Raw genomic sequence first — 22,841 nt, 5'->3', positions numbered from 1 at the left:
GTCCAGAAATAGACACACACACATATGGTCAACTCAATACACCAAGATACTAAGTCAATTCAGTAGGTAAAGGACCTTCTTTTTAATAAATGGTGCTAAAAGAACTGGATATTCATGGGGGGTGGAGGATGATCTTCAACCCCTATCTCACTTTATAACCAAAAACTAATTCAAGATAGATTATACAACTAATGTAAAAGCTAAAACTATAAAGCTTCAAGTAGAAAACATAGGAAATTATTGTCATCACTTTGGGTATGCAAAAGTTTCTTGGATAGGATACCACCAGCTCTAAGCATTAAAGAAAAAAAACGATAAACTGAACTTCATCAAAATTAAAATTTTTGTGCAAATCAAAACTACAATGAGATACCACCTCACACTGGTCAGAATGGCCATCATTAAAAAGCCTACAAATAACAAATGCTGGAGAGGGTGTGGAGAAAAGGGAACCCTCCTACACTATTGGTACAAATGTAAGTTGGTGCAGCCACTATGGAAAACAGTATGGAGGTTCCTCAAAAAACTAAAAATAGAGTTGCCATATGATCCAGCAATCCCACTCCTGGGCATATATCCAGACAAAACTATAATTCAAAAAGATACATGCACCCCTATGTCCATAGCAGCACTATTCACAATAGCCAAGACATGGAAACAACCTAAATGTCCATCGACAGATGAATGGATAAAGATGTGGTACATATATACAACTGAATACTACTCAACCATAAAAAAGAATGAAATAATGCCATTTTCAGCAACATGGATGAGCCTAGAGATGATCATACTAAGTGAAGTAAGTCAGAAAGAGAAAGACAAATAACCATATGATATCACTTATATGTGGAATCTAAAATATGACACAAATGAACATACCTATGAAAGAGAAACAGATTCACAGACATAGAGAACAAACCTGTGGTTGCCAAGGGGGAGGAGGGAGTAGGGGAGGGAAGGATTGGGAGTTTGGGATTAGTAGATGTAAGCTATTATATTAAACAACAAGGTCCTACTGTATAGCACACTATAGTCAATATCCTATGATAAACCATAATGGAAAAGAATATGAAAAAGAATATATATATATATGTATAAACTGAGTCAGTTTGCTGTACAGCAAAAATTAACAAAACATTGTAAATCAACTATACTTTAATAAAATTTTTTTAAAAAGCTATGATGGGGAATTCCCTGGCGGTCCAGTAGTTAGGACTCAGCGCTTTCACTGCCGTGGCCCAGGTTCAGTCCTTGGTCTGGGAACTAAGATCCCACAAGCTGCGTGGTGCAGCAAAACAAAACAAAACAAAAACAAAAACAAACAACAAAAAACTATGATGAGATGTATTTGACACCCACTAGAATTTCTAAGACACCATCTTTATTTATGAAGCTGTGATAAGATGGAACGTTCAATAACATTGCTGGAGTATAAAACAGTACAAACCATATTACAGAACTGTTAGGCACTTTCTTATAAAATGAAGCATATATCTACCTCTTCCACTCCTAGGTAATTACCCAAGAGAAATGAAGATGTATGTTAACAAAAAGACCTGTACACGAATGTTCAGGGCAGCCTTATTCATAATAGCTAAAAACTGGAAATAACCCTAATTTCCATCAATAGGAAACTTGAAGAACAAATAGTGGTATAATCATATAATGGAATACTACTCAGCAGTACAAAGGAACACATTATTAATCAAAGCAAGAACATGAAAAAAATCTGCCCAAAAAATCTTAAGTTGAGCAAAAGAAGCCAGACACATGAAAAAATTATATTATTCCATTTATATGAAGTCTAAGAACACGTAAAATTAATCTATGGTGACAGAAGTCAGGAAGTGGTTGCTTAAACTGGAATGTGGGAAGGGTGGATTGACTGGAAAGAGCACAAGAGAACTTTCTAGGGGAGATGGAAATGCTTTTTATCATGTTTTGGTTGGTAGTTACATGAGGGCATACAACTATCAAAACTCAAGAAATTGAGCATTTAAAATATGTGCATTTTATTGCGTATAAACTTTACCTCAAGAAAAAAGTATATAGGAAGAAATACACACATAAGACATGAATCGAAAGATTAACAAAGTTAAAAAATGAGACTAAGAAAAATATATGCAACAAGGGATTAATATCTAGAATACAGAAACAACTCCTAAAGTCAACAGGAAAAATAACAAGAAAAACAAGAAAAAGTCAACCTGAAAGAAAAAAACCAAATCAAAACAAAGGGTATGAGCAGGGAATTCACAGAAATGGAAAGAGAAATGGCCAGTAACATAAAAAGATGCTTAATTTCATAAGTAATTGGGGAAATACAAGTTCTAAAAAAATAACATGCAATGTTCAAGATAGGGGAAAATAAAAAAGGTCAATAATATCCAATATTGTCAACGGTACAGTGAAACACAGTCTCATATATTGTAGGTATGTGCATACTGGGACAGACATTTTAGAGGACAATATTTAGCAGTATTTAAAAATCTGAAATGTGTACACCCTTCAAACTAGCAATTCCTCTTCCACGTATATAACCTAGAGAATACTCTCACTTGTATATCACATACGAGGCTATTGACTGAGGCATCATTTTGCAATAGCCAGAAACTGAACAACCTAAATGTCAGTCAAAATAGGAATAGTTAAACTAAAGGTAGACTTTGTATACTGTGGAATCCTAGATAGCAGTTGTAAAAATGAGGTAGACTTATATACTAATACAAAAAGATTTCAAACATATATTGCTGAGATAAAAGCAAGCTGAAAAACAATATATGAAGTATGATAGCATCTATCTTTAAAAACAACAGGAAAGGGCTTCCCTGGGAGCGCAGTGGTTGAGAGTCCACCTGCCGATGCAGGGGACACGGCTTCCTGCCCCGGTCCGGGAAAATCCCACATGCCACAGAGCGGCTAGGCCCGTGAGCCATGGCCGCTGAGCCTGCGCGTCCAGAGCCTGTGCTCCGCAACAGGAGAGGCCACGACAGTGAGAGGCCTGCATACCGCAAAAAAAAAAAAAAACCCAACAGGAAACACCAATAAAAATATATACACAGAAAAACTTGAATGCTACCCACCAGGCAGGTAAAAGTAGTTACCTCTAGATTAGGATTAGGTGGTAAATCAAGAGGGATTTTATCTTCATCCATATTGCTTATGTTTGTATACCAGGAATTGATTCATGCATTACTTGTGTAATTAAAAGGAAATAAATTGATTTAGCAATGCCAAAATTTTAAAAGGCATATAACAAATGTATTACTAAATGTGCATATATATATACGTATATAGAAAAATATCTGGTGATGATACACACCCAACTTAATAGCCATGGTCAAACAAGAGCCTGGCTGAAAACTTAAAAGGAAGATCTGGGGAGTGAAATGTCCACTGGGGACTTTATTTTTTTTATAATTTTTTTAAAAATAAATTTATTTATTTATTTTTGGCTGTGTTGGGTCTTTGTTGCTGTGTGCGGGCTTTCTCTAGTTGCAGCAAGTGGGGGCCACTCTTCGTTGTAGTGCACGGGCTTTTCATTGTGGTGGCTTCTCTTGTTGCAGAGCATGGGCTCTAGGCACTTGGGCTTCAGTAGTTGTGGCACGTGGGCTCAGTAGTTGTGGCGCACGGGCTTAGTTGCTCCACGGCATGTGGGATCTTCCCGGACCAAGGTTCGAACCCATGTCCCCTGCACTGGCAGGCGGATTCTTAACCACTGCACCACCAGGGAAGTCCCTCCACTGGGGACTTTATTTTATTTTATTTATTTTTTAACATCTTTATTGGCGTATAATTGCTTTACATTGTTGTATTAGCTGCTGCTCTATAACAAAGTGAATCAGCTATACGTAAACATATATCCCCATATCCCCTCCCTCTTGCGTCTCCCTCCCACCGTCCCTATCCCACCTCTAGTCCACTGGGGACTTTAAAAAGCTCTGATATATTGCTGGAGAAAGCCATGTGCATGCTCAGGAAAGACCTAAAAATGTCAGTAAAGACCTAAAAGGCCCTCATCTTGTACCTCTGGCTGACTTTGAGACCCTGCTCAAGAAGTAAAGACTAAGACAGATTGTAAAGAACCTTAGCATTGAAGGTAAGCCGCAACACAAACTCAGAGCCCTAGGCAAATGGTGGCAGAGTTATAGGTTCAAGGCATTTAAGGAAATGAGACCAATCACTAGCTAACTACTAAAGTAACTGAGCAGACACTTCTGTGACCACAAACTATAGGGAGTTGTAGAATTAGTCCAGTAAAGTCATTAAAGGTATAAAAACAGTAAGTTAGATTTATTTTAGGAATACAAGATGGTTTAGCATCCAAAAAGCAATTAATGCAATATACCAACAGAAGAACCAAAATAACGTGATCATGTCAATAGATGATGAAAAAACATTTGACAAATTCATGATAAAAACGCTCAGTGAACTAGGTATAGAAGGGAATTTCCTCAACCTGGTAGGGGCATCTGTGAAAACCCCCCAGCTAACATCATACTTAATAGTAAAAGACTGGGGCTTCCCTGGTGGCGCAGTGGTTGAGAGTCTGCCTGCCGATGCAGGGGACACGGGTTCGTGCCCCGGTTCGGGAAGATCCCACATGCCGCAGAGTGGCTGGGCCCATGAGCCATGGCCGCTGAGCCTGTGCATCCGGAGCCTGTGCTCCGCAACGGGAGAGGCCACATCGGTGAGAGGCCCGCGTACCACAAAAAAAAAAGAAAAAAAAAGACTGAATGCTTTTCCCCTAAGATCAGGAACAAGACAACAACATCCACTCACGCCACTTCTGTTCAACACTGTACTGGAGGTTCTAGCCAGGACAGTTAAGCAAGAAAAGGAAATAAAGGTATCCAGACCAGAAAGGAAGAAGTAAAACCATCTCTGTTCACAGATGACATGATTCTGTAAACAGAAATCCTGAAGAATCCATCAAAAAACTATTAGAAATAACAAGCTTAGCAAGCTTGCAGGCACAAGATCAATATACAAAGCTCAATAAATAATTAGAAAATGAAATTAAGTAAAAACAATTCCATTTACAAAAGCATTGAAAAGAATAAAATATTTAGGAATAAATTTAACAAAAGAAGTGTAAAACTTGTACTCTGAAAATTAAAAAGAATTCTATTGAAAGATATTAAAGAAGACCTAAATAAATGGAAAGACATCCGATGTTTATGAATTGAAGGACTTGAAAGAACTGAAAGATGCCAACACTCCCTAAACTGACCTACAGATTCAACACAATCCCTGTGAAAATCCCAGTTGGCTTCTTTGCAGAATATGACAAGCTGACCCTAACATTCATATGAAAATGCAAAGGACCCAGAACAGCCAAAACAATCTTGAAAAAGAACAAAGTTGGAGCCCTCACACTTCCCCATTTCAAAATTTATTACAAAGCTACAGTAATGAGGACAGTGTAGTAATGGCACAAGGATACACATATAGATGAATGGAATAGAACTGAGAGTGCAACTGCTTCTTGACAAGGATGTCAAGACAATTCAATGGGTAAAGAATAGTCTTTTCAACAAATGATGCTGGGATAACTGAATATCTACATGCAGAAGATTAAAGTTTGGACTGCCACTCTATACTATATACAAAAATTAACTCGAAATGGATCTCCGACCTATATTTAACATTGAAAACTATAAAACTCTTAGAAGAAAACAGAGACGTAAATCTTTGTGACCTTGGATTAGGCAATGATGTTTTAGATATGATGCCAAACACCAAGCAACAAGAGAAAAAACAGATGAATGGAATTCATCTAAAAATTTTAAATGTGTGCTTCAAAGGACACCATCAATAAAGTGAAAAAGCAACCCAAAGAATGGAAGAAAACATTTGCAAAGCATAATATAACTGATATGGGGCTAGTATCCAGAATGTGTAAAGAACACACACAACTCAACAATAAAAAGATAAATAACCCAATTTAAAAAATGGGCAATGAATCTGAATAGACATTTTTCCAAAGAAGATACACGAATTGCCAAGAAGCGCATGAAACATTATTAGCCGTCAGGGAAATGCAAACCAAAACCACAATGAGGTACCACTTCATATTCACTAGGATGGCTATAATTAAAGACATAATAAAACTAAGAATATGGAGAAATTAAATCCTTTATATATTGCTGGTAAGAAGGTAGAATAGGTACAGTTGCTATGAAAAACAGTCTGACAGTTCTTCAAAAAGTTAAACATAGAGTTATCATTTGACTGAGCAATTCCACTTAGGTGTATACCGAAGAGAAATAAAAATACACATCCACACGAAAACTTGTACATCAGTGCTCATAGCAGCATTACTATAAAAACCAAAAGTGGAAACAACCCAAATATCCGTCAACAAATGAATGGATAAATAAAAACTTAATATATTCATGTAGTGGAATATTGTTTGGCAATAAAAAGGAATGAAGTACTGATACATGTTACAACATGATGAACCTTGAAAAGATGTTAAATGAAAGAATCCAGTCACAAAAGATCACATATTGCATGATTACATTTATATGAAATGTCCAGAATAGGCAAATCCATAAAGACAGAAGAATTAGTCACTGCCTGGAGGTGGGGTGGCAGGGGGTGGACAATGGAAAAACATGAGTGACTGCTAATGGGTATAGGTTTCTTTTGGGGGTGATGAAAATATTCTAAAATTTATTGTGGTGATAGTTGTACAACTTTGTGAATATACTAAAAAATCACTGAATTGTACACTTTAAAAAAGTGGGTTTTATGGTATATTAATTACATATTAATTTTTTTAAAAGAAATTTAAACAGCTACCATATGACCCACGTATAACACTCCTCGGTTATACCTAAAGAGAAATTAAAACACTTGTCCAGGGCTTCCCTGGTGGCGCAGTGGTTGAGAGCCCGCCTGCCAATGCAGGGGACACGGGTTCGTGCCCCGGTCCGGGAAGATCCCACATGCCGTGGAGCGGCTGGACCCGTGAGCCATGGCCGCTGAGCCTGCGCGCCCAGAGCCTGTGCTCCGCAACGGGAGAGGCCACAACAGCGCGAGGCCCACATACCGCAAAAAAAAAAAAAAAAAACACTTGTCCACACAAAAACTTATATATAGATGTTCACAGAGCAATATTCAAAATAGTCAAATTGGATACAACTGATGAATGGGCAAACAAAATGTTGTATATCTGTACAATGGAATATGATTTAGCAATAAAATGAAGTGATGATACACACTGCAACATGGATGATCCTTGAAAACCTTATGTTAAGTGAAATAAGACAGTCACAAAAGACCATAAATTATAGCATTCCATTTGTATGAAATATAGGTTAGTGGTTACCTAGGGCTAGAAAAGGGGGCTGGGATGGGAAGTGACTGCTAATGGGTATGAGTTTCTTTTTGGAGGTGATGAAAATGTTCTAAAATTAGATTGTGGTGATGGCTGCGCAACTCTGAATATACAAAAGTCCATTGAAATGTACAGTTTAAACAGGTGAATTTTATGGCATGTGAATTATATCTCAATAAAGCTGTTAAAAAAAACTCAGAGGGCTTCCCTGGTGGCGCAGTGGTTAAGAATCCGCCTGCCAACGCAGGAGACACGGGTTTGAGCCCTGGTCTGGGAAGAGCCCACATGCGGCAGAGCAACTAAGCCCGTGTGCCACAACTACTGAGCCTGAGTGCCTAGAGCCGTGCTCCACAACAAGAGAAGCCACTGCAATGAGAAGCCCGCGCACCGCCATGAAGAGTAGCCCCTGCTTGTCGCAACTAGAGAAAGCCTGCGTGCAGCAACAAAGACCCAACACAGCCAAAAATAAATATATAAATTAATTTAAAAAACAAAAAAACCTCAGACTGTACACCTAAAAAAAGATAGAGGAGGCAAAAGAACCTTTAAAACTAGTCTTAGAAGGATAAATCTCAAAGTACAAACATAGAACAAAAAGGGCACTTTTAAATACATTCAGAACAAAAAGCTGAATGAGGAAGAAATAGGTCTCTGCCCTGTGCCAGCAGTATAATAATGATAAATGACAAAGGGGTAAAATTCCTCAATTACTATTTCTGCTTCTGCCTTCTCAGTTCCCAAGAGGGAACTGAAGCCCAATATGAGTAAAGAACTCATTGTAGTAAGGTAGTAAGCAAGAAACTCAACTACTTTAATAAGAGTTCAAATGTCTTGTACCAGATGAATTATAGCTGAGGGAACTGAGAGTAATTTCAAACAAGAACACTGAAGCTATGTCAATGATATTTGAGGAATCACAGAGAAGGATGTTCCGGAAGACTGGGCAGATGTAATTTCAATTTCCGAAAAAAGAGAGGTAAGTTAATTCCATAAATTACAGACCAGTCAGTTTGATATGTCTTCTAGATTATTATAGGGATGGCTTGCAAGAACCTAGAAATGGAAGAATAAGCACTAGATGCCAGCTTGAATTCACTTAGAAAAAGTCAATTTAGGCTAATCCTTATTTCTTTTTTGTACTGTTACTAAGCTGGTAGCTATGAAAAATATGGTAGACATATAGTATATCTGGACATTAGCAAGGCATTTGACAAAATCTTTTATGAGATCCTTAAGCACAAAATTGAGAAATGGGAGCTGGTTGTTAATTTTTGTTAGCTAGATTAATAACTGCTTGAAAGACCATTCCCAAAGCATGCAGATTACCAGGTCATTATCGTGCTAGATGCAGGTTTCTAATAGCATATACCATGGGGTTCTCCTAGCCTTAGGAGCTTCATCATTTATATCCAACCACTTAAATGAAGATATGGAAACCATGCTGATGAGGTTTATAAGTGACAACATCTGGGAAGGATAGTGAATACTTGGGATGACAGAATCAGGATATTGATTTTAATTATAAGTAGTTGGGGGTAAAACAAAACAAAACTAAAACTTGCCTGGGCCAGATGAAACCAAACCAAGGACCAGATCCAAATCTCATACCTAAATTAGAAAATGAGTGCAAGGGAGAGAAACAATTTTTCACTGTTTCTGAAATCAGCCTCAAACTTGAATTGTAGCTACTGTTAGAATGTGACCTGAAATATTCCAGTCAAGACGCCAACAATAGCAATGAGAGTACTAGAAGTTTTTATCTACGACTGTAGCCTTAATTATTCTCACCCTCTTTTAGACGATCCCCTTCGGCCTTGGTTTTCTTCTGTCTTTCTGATCCAGCAAGGTCTACAAGATGCAGCTTGGAGCGAAAGCTGCTATTCCTGTGATGATAACAGGACACAAGTGAGAATGGTACACAAGCTTGAGGGTAGGTTGAGTATCAAAGCTCACATGCCGGCTCTCATTTTCTTTCATGTCAGTCCAAATGGCTCCATTCATTACTCATGCTCAGAGTACTAATGTCTGGTTATTTTTCAAATCAAGAAGCAACCTATTATTCAACTTTAGTAGAACTAATGTTAAAAATCTTGACTCTTACTTGTAACTTGAACTTACTTGTCACTTTTCTTTCTTTGCTCTATGGAGATTGTAAAGATGGCATGAGATCGGGATGACTGGGAGTTCATAGCTGTGGAGGCCACAGTCCTACAGTTGTTGCCCTGCTCCAAACAGGAAACAGTATCCAGGGCGACTAAAACAGTCTTCTCAGTGAGTCCCACAATCTAATTCAGAGAAAGAAAAAACTCTCGTATGATTCGACTTCAAATACTTCATCAGAAATATAAGGATTGGTGGTTTAAATAATAATGCCTTGGGCTTCCCTGGTGGCGCAGTGGTTGAGAATCTGCCTGCTAATGCAGGGGACACGGGTTCGAGCCCTGGTCTGGGAAGATCCCACATGCCGCGGAGCAACTAGGCCCGTGAGCCACAACTACTGAGCCTGCGCGTCTGGAGCCTGTGCTCCGCAACAAGAGAGGCCACGACAGTGAGAGGCCCACGCACCGCGATGAAGAGTGGCCCCCGCTTGCCACAAATAGAGAAAGCCCTCACACAGAAACGAAGACCCAACACAGCCAAAAATAAATAAATAAATACATTTATTTAAAAATAAAATATAAATAAATAAATAAATAAAAAATAATGCCTTGATGTTCCAGTAGAACCTTAATAAATAGTCATGGTAATAAGGGCTGGGTTGTTTTAAATTTTTATTTTATTTATTTTTGGCTACGTTGGGTCTTCATTGCTGTGTGCGGGCTTTCTCTAGCTGTGGCGAGCGGGGGCTACTCTTTGCTGCGGTGCACGGGCTTCTCATTGCGGTGGCTTCTCTTGTTGTGGAGCACGGGCTCTAGGTGTGTGGGCTTCAGCAGTTGTGGCTCGCAGGCTCTAGAGCGCAGGCTCAGTAGTTGTGGCGCACGGGCTTAGTTGCTCCATGGCATGTGGGATCTTCCTGGACCAGGGCTCGAACTCATGTCCCCTGCATTGGCAGGCGGATTCTTAACCACTGTGCCACCAGGGAAGTCCCATAAGGACAGTTTTAACTAGCAACTCTGTGATCACTGCAAACCAAGGTCTCCAATCTTTGCTGGGGACCTCCAAAACAAGGATGCCAGTCAATACTGGAGCTACAAAAGACCTCTAGATTTTATGGTAGCAATGGATATGTGCCTTCCAGGGAGCCCCAAGTGAAGGTAAGTTTTGGCTCTAAGGACAGCAAGGGCAACACAAATAGCTATGGTATTTCTCTTTGCTACATTCTCCTCCATGTGGCCTTGTGTTCCTCCCTATATCTTGGACCCATTTTATACCTCATATTCACTAGGGAAAATAGCATGGTACACTTTCCACTGGATTTAGGAAGCCAGGAAAACAGGGTCTTAGGCTTGGTACTGTATCTACCCAGGAGAATTTGTACAAGTTAAAATCTCTTGGAGCCTCTGGAGATTGACCTAGATGATTATGAAGTCCCTTCTAGCCTCAATATGCTATGATTTTTATTACCCCATAGCTCCCAAATCTATATCTGTGGCCCTAATTTCTAGTCCTATACTTCAAATTGCCTGCTACTTACACTTTGACATCAGCAAATTATAAAACTAAACTCATCTTCCTTCCACCAACACTGATTCTCTCCACTACTTCTTCGTTTCTACTAAGATACCTATTCTCAAAACCTCAGATTCGCCTTTAATTCCTGCTATTCCCCCATATCTCACCTATCACCAACTCCCAGTCATTCTTCTTTTGTATCCATTGTTTCCTTTTCCTTTCCACATCTACCTGCCTAATCCAGGCCCATATTACTTCATGCCTGAAAAATAAGGCAAAGTTTCCCTAAATTTTCCTTCCTCATCCTAGTTTTTCTCCTTTTCAATCCATTCTTGTTTAGCCTTCCGAAAATCCTGCTTCCTAAAATGTCACCAAACTCCTAAGCCCTATGCTAGATAATGAGGGTACAAAGAGATTTTAAGATACTCTCCTAACCTCCCGGGAGCTAACCTAGTCAGAGATATACATAAGATAAAAACTTGGTAAAAGTAGCCAGTGCAATCCTTCATTTGGAAGTATTAAGTAGCTTACATACTATTCACAGGGAAAGAAACTAAGCTCTTTAGCCTGGCTTCATAATCTGGTCCTAACATATCTCCTATTACTTCCCAACCCATATCCTCTAATGCAGACAGACCGATCTAGTCTTATTACCCCCAGGAATATATTTTCTGCTTTCCTGCTTAAGCTATTCCTTACTACAAGAATAACCTTACTTCTTTACTTACTTATATTCCATCCATCCCAACTGAAGAGTGCTCACAAACTTGTCCTTACCCTTCCCAATTTGAGTCAGAAACTTAACACTTCTCTGTATTGCAAATTTTCCCTCAAATAGTGCTTGGGATTTAATTCCTGCCTTGGTATAGGACATATAAAAGATCTTAGTACTGGGTCAAGAGCTGGCTCAGTACCAACATTCTTTCTGGTGACAGCATGCATTTTACCCAGGTTTCTTATCCCCACTATCCAAACTGTCTTTCTGTATCCCACGCTTATCAGGCTTTCAAAATAAGTCTTGATTCTTCAAGCCTTGCTTTAGTGCCTGGCTAATGACTTAACGACCCAGAAGGAAAAAAATTTCAGTAGCATAGGCATCTGCCCCTCAAGCACCTGCACCCTAAATTTCAGCTTTCTCTGCAGGGAAGAGAAGGAGAGAAAGATGGATAAGGTATTATTTTACCAAGTTTTCCTAAGTCTGTACTACCCTATTCTCATCCACTTTCCACCTCAAATTCTCCCACTCCTGAATACTCAAGCTGCTGCTAGAACCAAGCTCTGCCTGTTTTCAACACTGGCTCCTGGATTTGGTCCACTCCCATATACAATACTCCCAACCTTGCCTCAAACTTTGTTCAGCTACAGCTCCTCAGCCTACATCTATACCATGTGATGGAAGCCTCTCAAATAAGCGATCTCTTCTTCCTATGGTACTTATAAATTTAAAATTTTTGTATTGTTTTACTTTCTAAATATCACTCCAGAGATCTAGCACAATGTCTATTACAGTGTTGTCTAACAGAATTTACTATGACCATGTTTTATATCTGTGCTATCCAATACAGTAGCCACTAGTCACGTAGCTATTGAGCACTTGATATGTGGCTGGTAACTGAGGGACTGAATTTCAAATTATATTCAATTTTAGTTCATTTAAGTTTAAATAGCCATTTGTGGCTAGTGGCTACCATACTGGACAGCCCAGTCTCAGAACTCTGTAAATAGCCAATAATTATTTAATTGATATTAGCATTCCTTCAAGAGGTAATAGGAAGGTGATAAAACTTCCTTCCCCACAAAAGTTCCCATCTAGGAATTCTAGGTTAACAAAGGGAATTAGGACCACACAAAATCTGAAAGACTGAGATGTTAGTAGTCATTTAAAACCACAGTGGCAAATAAAAGGAGTGTGAACTTTAGTAGTGGCCAACATTTTAAAATAACATCAAATCAGAGAAAAACACACCTTTATGCCTTCCTTAGGATCCTCCCGTATATTTATTTGAAGGGCTTTCTCACGAGATGGGCACAGAAGATCCAAGATTTCTTCATTGTAAATCTGGTATTGTTGAAAACAAAGTGGTAAAAACAAGATGTTAACAGTGGTAATTGAGGAGTGGTGGGACCACAGGTGATTTTTAAAATTCTTTATGACTTTCTGTATTAAAAAAATTTTTTGCAACAAACATATTATTTTTATAATTAAGAAAAGGATTTTAACCCTACATGTAACCATTTGATACTCATAGGAATAAATTCACATATTACTTGTAACAAAACTGAGACTGCTCTCTTGAGAGAATGTTTCTCAGGAATAGCAGACAATGAAAGCTACATGGGTGCCCAAATTCAGTTCTTTGATGGTGTCATGACAACATCACCTTCACCAATTTTGTTAAAATGTAAGCAATGGGTCCTTAGTGGAGGGTGGAAGTGGGAAGCAAAAGGGAGAGGTAGCAACCAATATTTCAACAACAACCAGAACTTTAAGTACTAAAACAGTGTTTGCACATAGTAAGCACCATGTTTGTTTGCTATTATTGCTGTTGCTACTATCTAATATAGCAGGTTCCTAAGTTATTTTTACATTTGGTCACCTTGGCCACAACTGGGTTAATCAAGAGTTTCAAGAAGGTTAATCTTAATGATGTTTAACTCCCCATCTTCCACCTCTATACCTCCTATACCAACTAACATATTGAGATTCAACTTCAGGATGAAGTATTCATATACTATTTATAATTGCATGTTTAAATTATATACATTTAATTATTGCTCCTTAAAGACAAGACATCTTATCACTGCTACGGAATCAACCAGCTAGTTTCCCAGAAGCCATAAATTCCCTAACCATGTGCTTCTGGTGTCATGAGGTTAGATATAACTGGTCAGTTTACTTGTATACTGATATATAATAGAATGAAAATACCCACAAAGGCAGGGACTTCTATCTGTTTTTTTTCACTGATATATCCCAAATACCTAGAACAGGGCCTGTAACATGTAGGTACTCAATAAATATCTGTTGAATAAACACTCTGTCATCACTTACACAGCTCAATACTTCACCCAATTTTTATAACATTCTTCATAGAGTAGCAGCATTATCACTCAAGCCTCAAAACACTAAAGGGATATCAAATATTTTTCTACAGACTCTACAGGGAATCAATAATAGAGGCCAAACTGGAATTAAAGGATTCCTATTATCTTTTTATATGGGAATGCCAACTCCTCTAACAATCAGATTAAACAGACTATTCTGACAACAGGGAAAGAACTGGGTGGGAGCCAGATCCAACTGAGCCAGTAAGTTTTCTCTATCAATTTATTAAAATGCAACTTACTAAAAATGCAATTTATTAATTTGAGTCATGCCAGGAAAAACCTGATTTGTATTTATTTTTCTACCCAAAGATAAATTTGAATTCAGAATAATTAAAGATAAATCATTTACCTCCAAGTATGATACTTTCAGAGTAAATTCGAAGTCACTCTTTTTATCAATTTCTTGGAAGAGCAGCTGTATTACTCTAGGAATGACCCCAACTGTTGGTTCATTTTCTTGCTCTGCAGTGTATGCACCTCCCATCGAATAGGTTTTTCCAGAGCCAGTTTGCCCATAGGCCAGGACGGTTGCATTGTATCCTGACAAAATAGAAGTCACATGTGCGGTGATGCTCAAATATTTTCATCCAATCAATACACTCTACTTCCTTCAGCAATTACTTGTAACAAAATTGAGACTGCTCTCTAAACACAAGGGTCTCTTAGGAATGTCAGACACAAAGAAAAGTTATTTGAGTGCCATGACTTTGCACTACTCCAAATAAGCAAAGAAGAAAAATATCAAACCTGAATGTGTGCCTCTCTTTTTTTTTTTTTTTTTTTTTTTGCGGTACGTGGGCCTCTCACTGTTGTGGCCTCTCCCGCTGCGGAGCACAGGCTACGGACGCGCAGGCTCAGCGGCCATGGTTCATGGGCCCAGCCGCTCGGCGGCATGTGGGATCCTCGCGGACCGGGGCACGAACCCGTGTCCCCTGCATCGGCAGGCGGACTCTCAACCACTGCGCCACCAGGGAAGTCCTGTGCCTCTCTTGATAGCCCTTAAAAGCTATTAAGTAAAACACTTAAAGATATGACTGAGATAATGAAGGTGGCCAAGTCACTGTCTAAAAGCCATTCAGAGTTTTATAATTCTACTTTCTCTCTACTTGGAACAATTCTAAATTAGGGCAATTAAATGAAAGTTTTAGAAGCTGCATAAATAGAAGGGTTTCCAACGTGTATTTCTTTGATTAACAGTCTTCATTTGAAAAGGCAACTAAGTTGCTTTTTACAGTCAATGAAAGCATCCTTGCCTATATGAATTCTCAGACTGCATTTGGACCGTATTATCAGGCTCCTCATAGAAATGTCATCATTTAAGTATGATTCAATGTGATATATGTCCTTTGCTTTTTTTTCTTTTTGAAAGAACTTATTCACCTAAATGAAGACCCTGATGTTCTGGAAGATCTTAAGATGTTAAATTGATATTTTCACTGTAATAGATTGCTAATATCACCTGGCATGACTCTGGGACAAGAGAATAACATTCCATAATCTTCTGTAATACCACAGATATGTATATATAGTAATAAATGGGGAAACCAAGTTTCAGTACTTTTTACAAAAACTCAGGGTGCTGTTGACCTGACTGAAAAATACTGGCTTTATCTCTGCAACTGAGAGCAATGTTAACAAAACACATAGATATTGGAATCACTTTCTACTTTATATTGCCTCTAAAGACTATCATTCTCATAGTTTCCCAAGTCAAGAATACTAAAGTAGAACTATAGTGTTCTTACTAAGCTGTGAAAGGTACATTCTGAGGAAGATAACAAGATAATGAAGGGTCTGGATACCATATTTTTTTAGGAATGGCTAAAGGAAAGGAGGGATGGTTAAGTAGAAGAGACTTAGAATCAAATAATGGTCCTCCAAATATGTAAATAGGAAAAAGATTAACTTTATAGTGGAGAAGTCTGGCAGACACCACCTTAATCAAATGATCAAAATGAACATCAATAGTAATGGAACAAATCAAAATCGTGTGCTGCCTGATAGAATTCAATGAGAAGAATACAGCATCACTTCTGTGATATTCCTGCTAAAGATATATTGATACAACCTGAATCTAATCATAAATAAACTTCAGACAAAACAAAATTGAAAAACAGTTTACAAAATAACTGGCCTGTGATCTTCAAAAGTGTCATGATCATGAAAGTCAAAAGAAGACTGAAGGAGTTTTATAATAAAGGAGACTATAGAAGTAGGACAACTAAACGTAACATATGATTTTGAACTAGATCCTTTTGCAACAAAGGACATTATTGGAACAACTGGTGAAACTTGAATGAGGTCTGAGGACCAGATGGTAGTGAGGTAGCAATGCTAATTTCATGATTTTGATGGTCGTATTGTAGTTACGTAGGACAGTAGGACAAAGTTCTTGTTTGTAGCAAATATACACTGAAGTATTCAGGGGGCCATCAGGTCAACAACTCAAGTCAAATGGTTCAGGAAAAAAAAGTTCTTTATGCTGTTCTTGCAACATTTCTGTAAGTTTGAGATTACTGCTTTAATAGTTAAAAAATTTGAAACAGAGTATTCAATGTATCCTGAGCCATGACATCATTTTTTTTTCACTTCTTTTGTTTTTGATTTTGTTTTTTTTTTTGCAGTACGTGGGCCTCTCACTGTTGTGGCCTCTCCCGTTGCAGAGCACAGGCTCCGGACGCGCAGGCTCAGCGGCCATGGCTCATGACATCATTTTAAGAAGTGAAAAAGGGGATTCCCTGGTGGCGCAGTGGTTGAGAGTCCACCTGCCGATGCAGGGTTCGTGGGTTCGTGCCCCGGTCCGGGAGGATCCGACATGCCGCGGAGCGGCTGGGCCCGTGAGCCGTGGCCGCTGAGCCTGCGCGTCCGGAGCCTGTGCTCCGCAACGGCAGAGGCCACAACAGTGAGAGGCCCGCGTAACGCAAAAAAAAAAAAAAAGTGAAAAAAAATGTGAATAGCTGTTGCTTGGAAGAAGGCTTCTGTTTGCCTAGAGGGATGAACTAACATCACTGGGTAGAAATTACAGGGAAGCAAATTTCATCTCAATATAATCTAAAACAATTAGAGTTGTCCAAAACCAATCAACAGGACTACCCTATGAGCCAGTGATATCCCTGTCAAAGAAAAAAATTTTAACCAGATGCTGGAAGTTCACTTAGAGATATTGCTAGAAAGTATTTTTCTTTGGATGGAAAGTTAGACTAGATGATGTACAAATATTCCTTTCAACTTTAAGGGACTAGTATGCCATGGTTCTACTTCTTTTAAATAGCCCTCTGCTTTGAATCCTGAATAACCACTGTACTAGAATAACAATTAGACACCTCTCAGGCACTGCTCCCTTCTTCAGAACTTTGCCATGGTCTTCAATAACACTAAAGCCTTAGCTTCTGTAATCAAGATTATTAACTGGCCAGGGTATTCGGGGGCTTTAGGAAATCTCAAAGGTTTTAACTTTAAAAATATTTTTTCTTAAAGATAGGAGCAAAAAGTTTAACATTTCTAATGTATTTAAAAGTATGGGGACTTCCTTGGTGGTCCACTGGCTAAGACTCCATGCTCCCAATGCAGGGGGCCCTGGTTTGATCCCTGGTCAGGGAACTAGATCCCACATGCTGCAGCTAAGAGTTCGCATGCTGCAACGAAGATCCTGCACGCAGCAATGAAAATCCCGTGTGCTGCAACTAAGACCTGACGCAGCCAAATAAATAAATAAATAAACTTAAAATTCACAAAAGAAAAAACACAAGTGATAAATGTCAATAAAATATAAAAAGATTTTTTTAAAGTATGTATGTAGTCATCTATTTCCATTCCTACGCCTGGACTTTGAACTCTTCCAGGGCCCAGAAGCTATGTTATTTATCTCTGAATCCCTCAACAGGCTTTGCAGTGCCTGGGCCTCAAGTAGGTCCTCATCAGCACCCATCAAACAGCTTAGAATCTAATGAGGTTCCAGGACAAACAAATAGAAACATATACAAGTCAAAGATGAGCAGAACCATAGAAAGCGAATATAGTATAAAATTAGCTTCAAGGGTACAAGTGATATTGGGTTAGTTCTTAGGCTGTGGGCTTTCTGAAGGCAGGACTCATGCTTCATCCATTCCTGTATTGGCAGCACCCAATCACAGTGCCTAACACAGTGTATGCTCAAGAACCGTTTGAAGAATCAAACAGCCTCACCTTTAAATACGCCTTTTATGAGTGGTGCTACTGCTGTATTGAATACTTCCTCTTGTTCAGTAGAGGGGTCAAACACAAAATCGTAGGTAAAGGATTTGTCAGTACCAACCACCACCTAGAGAAGGCAAGGGACAAGGAGTAAGAAAAAAAATGAAAGGCCAGACCACGCCCCTCACTGCCATTTGGCCCCAGCTGTTCAGAGGCAGGCCCAGGACTCGCTACGCACCTGAGGTTCCTCGGGTACGAAGGAAAGGCACATCTGGCAGCCCTCATTAATCTCTTTGGGGACCAGAGGGCGACATCGCAGTGCCACTCTTACAGGAATGCCCTTCACCTCTTCCTTCATGATCCTACCTCGGCACCGTCTCTGCGGCGGGGGGGTGGGGAAAGATGATCGCTGATTAAGTTTGGTAGGTCGGCAGGGGTGGGAAGGCTTTCTTCCTCAGTTCCGGCCTTCCTCGGAGGGTGTGGTGGGTTAGGGAAGTCAGCGGTAGCTTACGGTGGCAGCCTCCCGCTCCCGGCGGGATCGCTGCCTCGGGAAAGTCACTGTCCCTCAGACTTTGCCACGACAGGACTGCCAGTCAGCCGACCCTCTGAAGAGAGCGAAGTGGCGTCTGAAATGAAAAGGAGAAGCCCAACGGAGACGACAACAAAGAACCAAAGCCCCAGGGTACCGGGAAAGGCAGATCCTGAGCTAAGGTGTGCCCCCTTAACTCACCAAACTAAACGTCCTTTCCCCGGTCTCCCGGCGCCCTGTCCCAACCGCAGCTTTAACCGCCAAGTTTCAAATCACTCTCGGAGGCGCCAGCCAATCGGAGCACAGACAAACTGTGCGCGAAGCACGCAAGCGGCGCGCGCAGGAAGACGCATTGGGGAGGAGGAGGGCCTGCGCGCCGCACCCTGACCCCGCCCTTTTTCCACAGCTGAGCATCCGCTTCCGGGTCCCAGGCTGAATTGATGGTGAGAGGAGTACGGGGTGCCTGGGGCCTGCCGGCGGGAGAGGTGGTACGACGATTTTTTTACAGCGCCGTGGGCGCAGGACTCAGGCACGATGCGGGACGGGTATCTGGAAGGTGGCTGGTGGTAAAGGAAGGGCCGATCTGGGGACCCCCACCATTACTGATCAAATTAGGGAATGTGGGGCGGTACCTTGCCCCGAGTCCCTGTGGATAGTTGGAGTCAGCACTCCTTTGAATTTCCAAAGTAGTCAGATCTTTCTAGACGCGTTCCTGATTTCCTCTTCTCTAGAATGAAGACGGTACATCTATTTTGCAGGATTGTTGTGAGAAAGGAGATCATTTCTATAGTGGATCATTTCTGTAGTGTACCTAACAGGTTGTTTGGAGTCCATATATTCAGCTAAGTTGATAGTTTTCTTCCTTCTCTCCCAAAATGTTTATCACCTACCTAGAAGTGGGCCGGGCCTAGAGACTGACAGCCTTGGAATGGGTTGGGGTTGTTTTCTGAAACTCGCTGGGCTACTATCCCTTTTGAACCATTTTCGTCAGCTTTGACTCACCCTTCCATTTCAGGGCCTTGCTGGAGATGGACAGCCGGATTCCTTATGATGACTACCCGGTGGTTTTCCTGCCTGCCTATGAGAATCCCCCAGCATGGATTCCTCCTCATGAGGTGGGAACCATCCGTACAAGGGATTTTTTTTCCCCATAGGCAAGGGATGATATATGAAAGGTAGGATGGCAGGGTTAGAAAGCTCAATGGACAGTGAATCTTAGCCAGAAGTTAGATTCTGAGCAACTGGGCCCATTGGGAACTTCTTATGGAATCCTCCTGCCAGAGTCCACTTACACCAGAGAATTCTGGAAATTCAGAGCCCTGATTTCCATTTTGTCGAGGTAAAGAAGTGGGAAGCTACTGGGTGGCTAGCATTTCCCCACTGCTATCCGTCTACCTATTTGGACAGTGTTATCTGTTCTACTTAAACTAAGTCCATGACTTCACCTTCTCCTGGCTTCAGGGTGATGCAGTTGTGTTCTAGATGAAGGTAGTAAGACTGGTAGTAAGATTTCTGGGGTTGCTGTGTCTTGCAGAGGGTATACCACCCAGACTACAACAACGAGTTGACCCAGTTTCTGCCCCGTATCATCACACTGAAGAAGCCCCCTGGAGCTCAGGTGAGTTTATGGAACAGTTGCCTCTTATTCCATGTGAGATTTGTCCGTACCAGGCCCAGAAGTTAGCCACGGTTGGGGGGACGGATTGGGAAGCAGGTAAGGAGGTAAAGAAACTTACTTTTATGGGCAGAAAAGCTGAGATGCCACTTCCACAACTTCTGACTTCTCTCTGAGGGACACAAGGCAAGCTATCATACAGTGATGCTGCTAGATGTCTTGTGTTTGTGGTCTGTATTGAGCCCCCATTCTGTGCTCTTGTCTTACAGTTGGGATTTAACATCCGAGGAGGAAAGGCCTCCCAGCTAGGCATCTTCATCTCCAAGGTGCGTGTGCCTGGTAGGCAATATGGATAGCTACTTCCCTTTGTTAAGTTATCAGGTTGCAGAACCCTGATGTCCCAAGGCTTGGGGAGAGGGATGATTTAGTAGACTCATAGAAGGGGCATAGTGGGGATACCCTTGCCCACTTAAAACTTCCCACCTGGCAAGCCACCGTTTCCCTGCATTGTCTCACACACACACACAGCCGATAGTACCTTACATTTGAATAGCACTTAATTCACTTACATTCTTTGAAATTATCCCACCTTGATCATGTATATTCTCTCCTTACCAACAGGTGATTCCGGACTCTGATGCACATCGAGCAGGACTTCAGGAAGGGGACCAAGTCCTAGCTGTGAATGATGTGGATTTCCAAGATATTGAGCACAGCAAGGTGAGCACAGCACCCTGGGCTGTGGTGAGGCAAGAAGCCATCCCAGGTAGGACACAGTGGATAAGATTAGCCTGATGTGTAACTTGATAAGAAAGAATTTCTTCTTGGTTAAGAGGGAAGCAGCTATTAGTGACCCAGAAGGTTGGAATGGCAAACTACATTCCTTCTGTTATGATTCTGTCCTGGGTTGTATCTCTTCATTTGTACAAGCTGCTGTGTTCCTTCCAGGCTGTTGAGATCCTGAAGACAGCTCGAGAAATCAGCATGCGTGTCCGCTTCTTTCCCTATAGTAAGTGCCGCTCTCTTTTTTGCTTACCTGGCAGGGCCTTCGGTGGGAACTCTTTAAATACCAGTTACTAGAGGCCCCACAAGTTGGAGATGGGGAGTTGGGAGCTCAGGCTGGAAAATAACCTGCTCTTTTCCTCCTTCTTTCCCCCAGATTATCACCGCCAGAAAGAGAGGACTGTGCACTAGAGAGTTGCAACCCACAGCCCTCCACATGGAATCTTCTAGGACGAGCTAGCTAGGCCTCAGGGAAGCCACTTGGGAAACTCTACTCTCAGCCCCACCCTGGCAGAGTGGAGTAGGGAGGATGGGGAGATAGCGAGGCCCTGCCCTGAGCCAGCCGGCCAACTGCATTATCCCACCTGTACTGCACTTTGAGTTCCCTAGTTTTCTAGGTGGGCTTCATTCCCTGGAAGGAGAAGGATGATGATGTCTAGGTATCGCTTAGCCTGTGGAGAACCCTGCTAGAGAAGGCAACTGACGTTTATTGAATACCATGTGCGAGGCAGTTCCACATATGTCATGTCATTTTCATTAACGTCTACAAATCTTGGGGGCCTCCCACCTAATCTGCCTGGCCATCTCATCCCATCCTTATGCTACCAGTCATACACTTTGGAGATTCCAGTGGAACCCCATTTTCCCCCACTCCCTCGTTCTATCTTCTCCCTCCAAAAAAGTAAAACAATGCTGAGGAAATGTTGCTTGACACTGATTTGGATGATACTGATTGGGTGTTAAATGCCTTCGAGATAAAAATAAAAGCTCTTCCAAAGAGAGGAGCCACTAGAAGCAGCAGAGCAACACTATATGTACTTCACAATTATCTCTCTCAGAACATTAGGGAGACCCAGGAAGCTTATCTGCAGTATAACTGAGGAATGGTATAGAGTGAGGGGGTACTGGAGGAAACAGTACCCCTTCCCCCATGAGCTGTGGCCATTTCTCTGCAGGGGGCAGTATTAATATAGTTCTGTCTTCTCTTTTCCCAGATTCTTTCATCGGGAACATAAACTAAGGGAGAGGCTTGGATGCATTTCTTTTCAGGGACAGCAGTAAGAAATTGCTTCCTAATTTTCACCTGGTTGGTTGAGTAGTACTGACTGCTGATTTCCCCCTTGTCTTCACCCCAGCCCCCAAATAACCTTCTGCTATGTTCTTAGCAATCCATTGTTAGAGATTCCAGGCCACGCCTTACGCCATTTCCATTGGCGTGTTCACAATACCCGTTCAGAATAGAAAGTTGTCTAATGAGGTATGGGGCGAAGTTGTACCCCATAATGAAAGTCCCGAATTTGCCTTGAAAGAATCCTGGGGAGCTTCAATATATATTTTGAGGCCCTTGCCTCCATTGAGTAATTCTGTTGATCTGAGGTGGAGCCTGGATGTCTGAATTTTTATTTTTATTTATTTATATTTTTTTGTACTTAAAGATCTTTTTATTCAAAGTCACA

General features: G+C 40.8%; 2 protein-coding genes across 2 annotated transcripts in view; one reads left to right on the top strand and one right to left on the bottom strand.

The window, feature by feature from the left end:
- Positions 1 to 18,608, bottom strand: part of KIF4A (kinesin family member 4A) — a 131,998-nt gene extending 113,390 nt beyond the window's left edge. Inside the window, exons 1-6 of the mRNA XM_079727180.1 lie at positions 18,477 to 18,608; positions 18,251 to 18,365; positions 14,415 to 14,605; positions 12,924 to 13,016; positions 9,464 to 9,630; positions 9,134 to 9,228 (exon numbers count right to left, since the gene is read on the bottom strand). Coding sequence (XP_079583306.1) covers positions 9,134 to 9,228; positions 9,464 to 9,630; positions 12,924 to 13,016; positions 14,415 to 14,605; positions 18,251 to 18,365; positions 18,477 to 18,596 — 781 coding nt within the window. The 5' untranslated portion in view covers positions 18,597 to 18,608. The remainder of the gene's footprint in view (positions 1 to 9,133; positions 9,229 to 9,463; positions 9,631 to 12,923; positions 13,017 to 14,414; positions 14,606 to 18,250; positions 18,366 to 18,476) is intronic.
- A 627-nt stretch (positions 18,609 to 19,235) lies between these two features.
- On the top strand, positions 19,236 to 22,080 carry PDZD11 (PDZ domain containing 11). The gene is made up of 7 exons (XM_079728201.1): positions 19,236 to 19,296; positions 19,783 to 19,882; positions 20,302 to 20,385; positions 20,652 to 20,708; positions 21,004 to 21,102; positions 21,331 to 21,391; positions 21,542 to 22,080. Exons 2-7 carry the CDS (start codon positions 19,796 to 19,798, stop codon positions 21,574 to 21,576), a joined length of 423 nt encoding a protein of 140 aa, XP_079584327.1. The 5' UTR covers positions 19,236 to 19,296; positions 19,783 to 19,795; the 3' UTR covers positions 21,577 to 22,080.
- Positions 22,081 to 22,841: the final 761 nt, after the last annotated feature.

Source organism: Hyperoodon ampullatus (genome assembly GCF_949752795.1).
Source record: "Hyperoodon ampullatus genome assembly, chromosome: X".
In the NCBI taxonomy this organism is placed as follows: domain Eukaryota; kingdom Metazoa; phylum Chordata; class Mammalia; order Artiodactyla; family Ziphiidae; genus Hyperoodon; species Hyperoodon ampullatus.
The sequence above is the reverse complement of the archived record's forward strand: the minus strand, read 5'-3'. Positions and strand labels throughout refer to the sequence as shown.

Coding starts and splice junctions, on each gene's coding strand:
- PDZD11 (XM_079728201.1), top strand. CDS start 19,796: ATGGACAGCCGGATTCCTTATGATGACTACCCGGTGGTTTTCCTGCCT. Junction 19,883..20,301: donor CATGGATTCCTCCTCATGAG/GTGGGAACCATC, acceptor TGTGTCTTGCAG/AGGGTATACCACCCAGACTA. Junction 21,392..21,541: donor TGTCCGCTTCTTTCCCTATA/GTAAGTGCCGCT, acceptor TCTTTCCCCCAG/ATTATCACCGCCAGAAAGAG.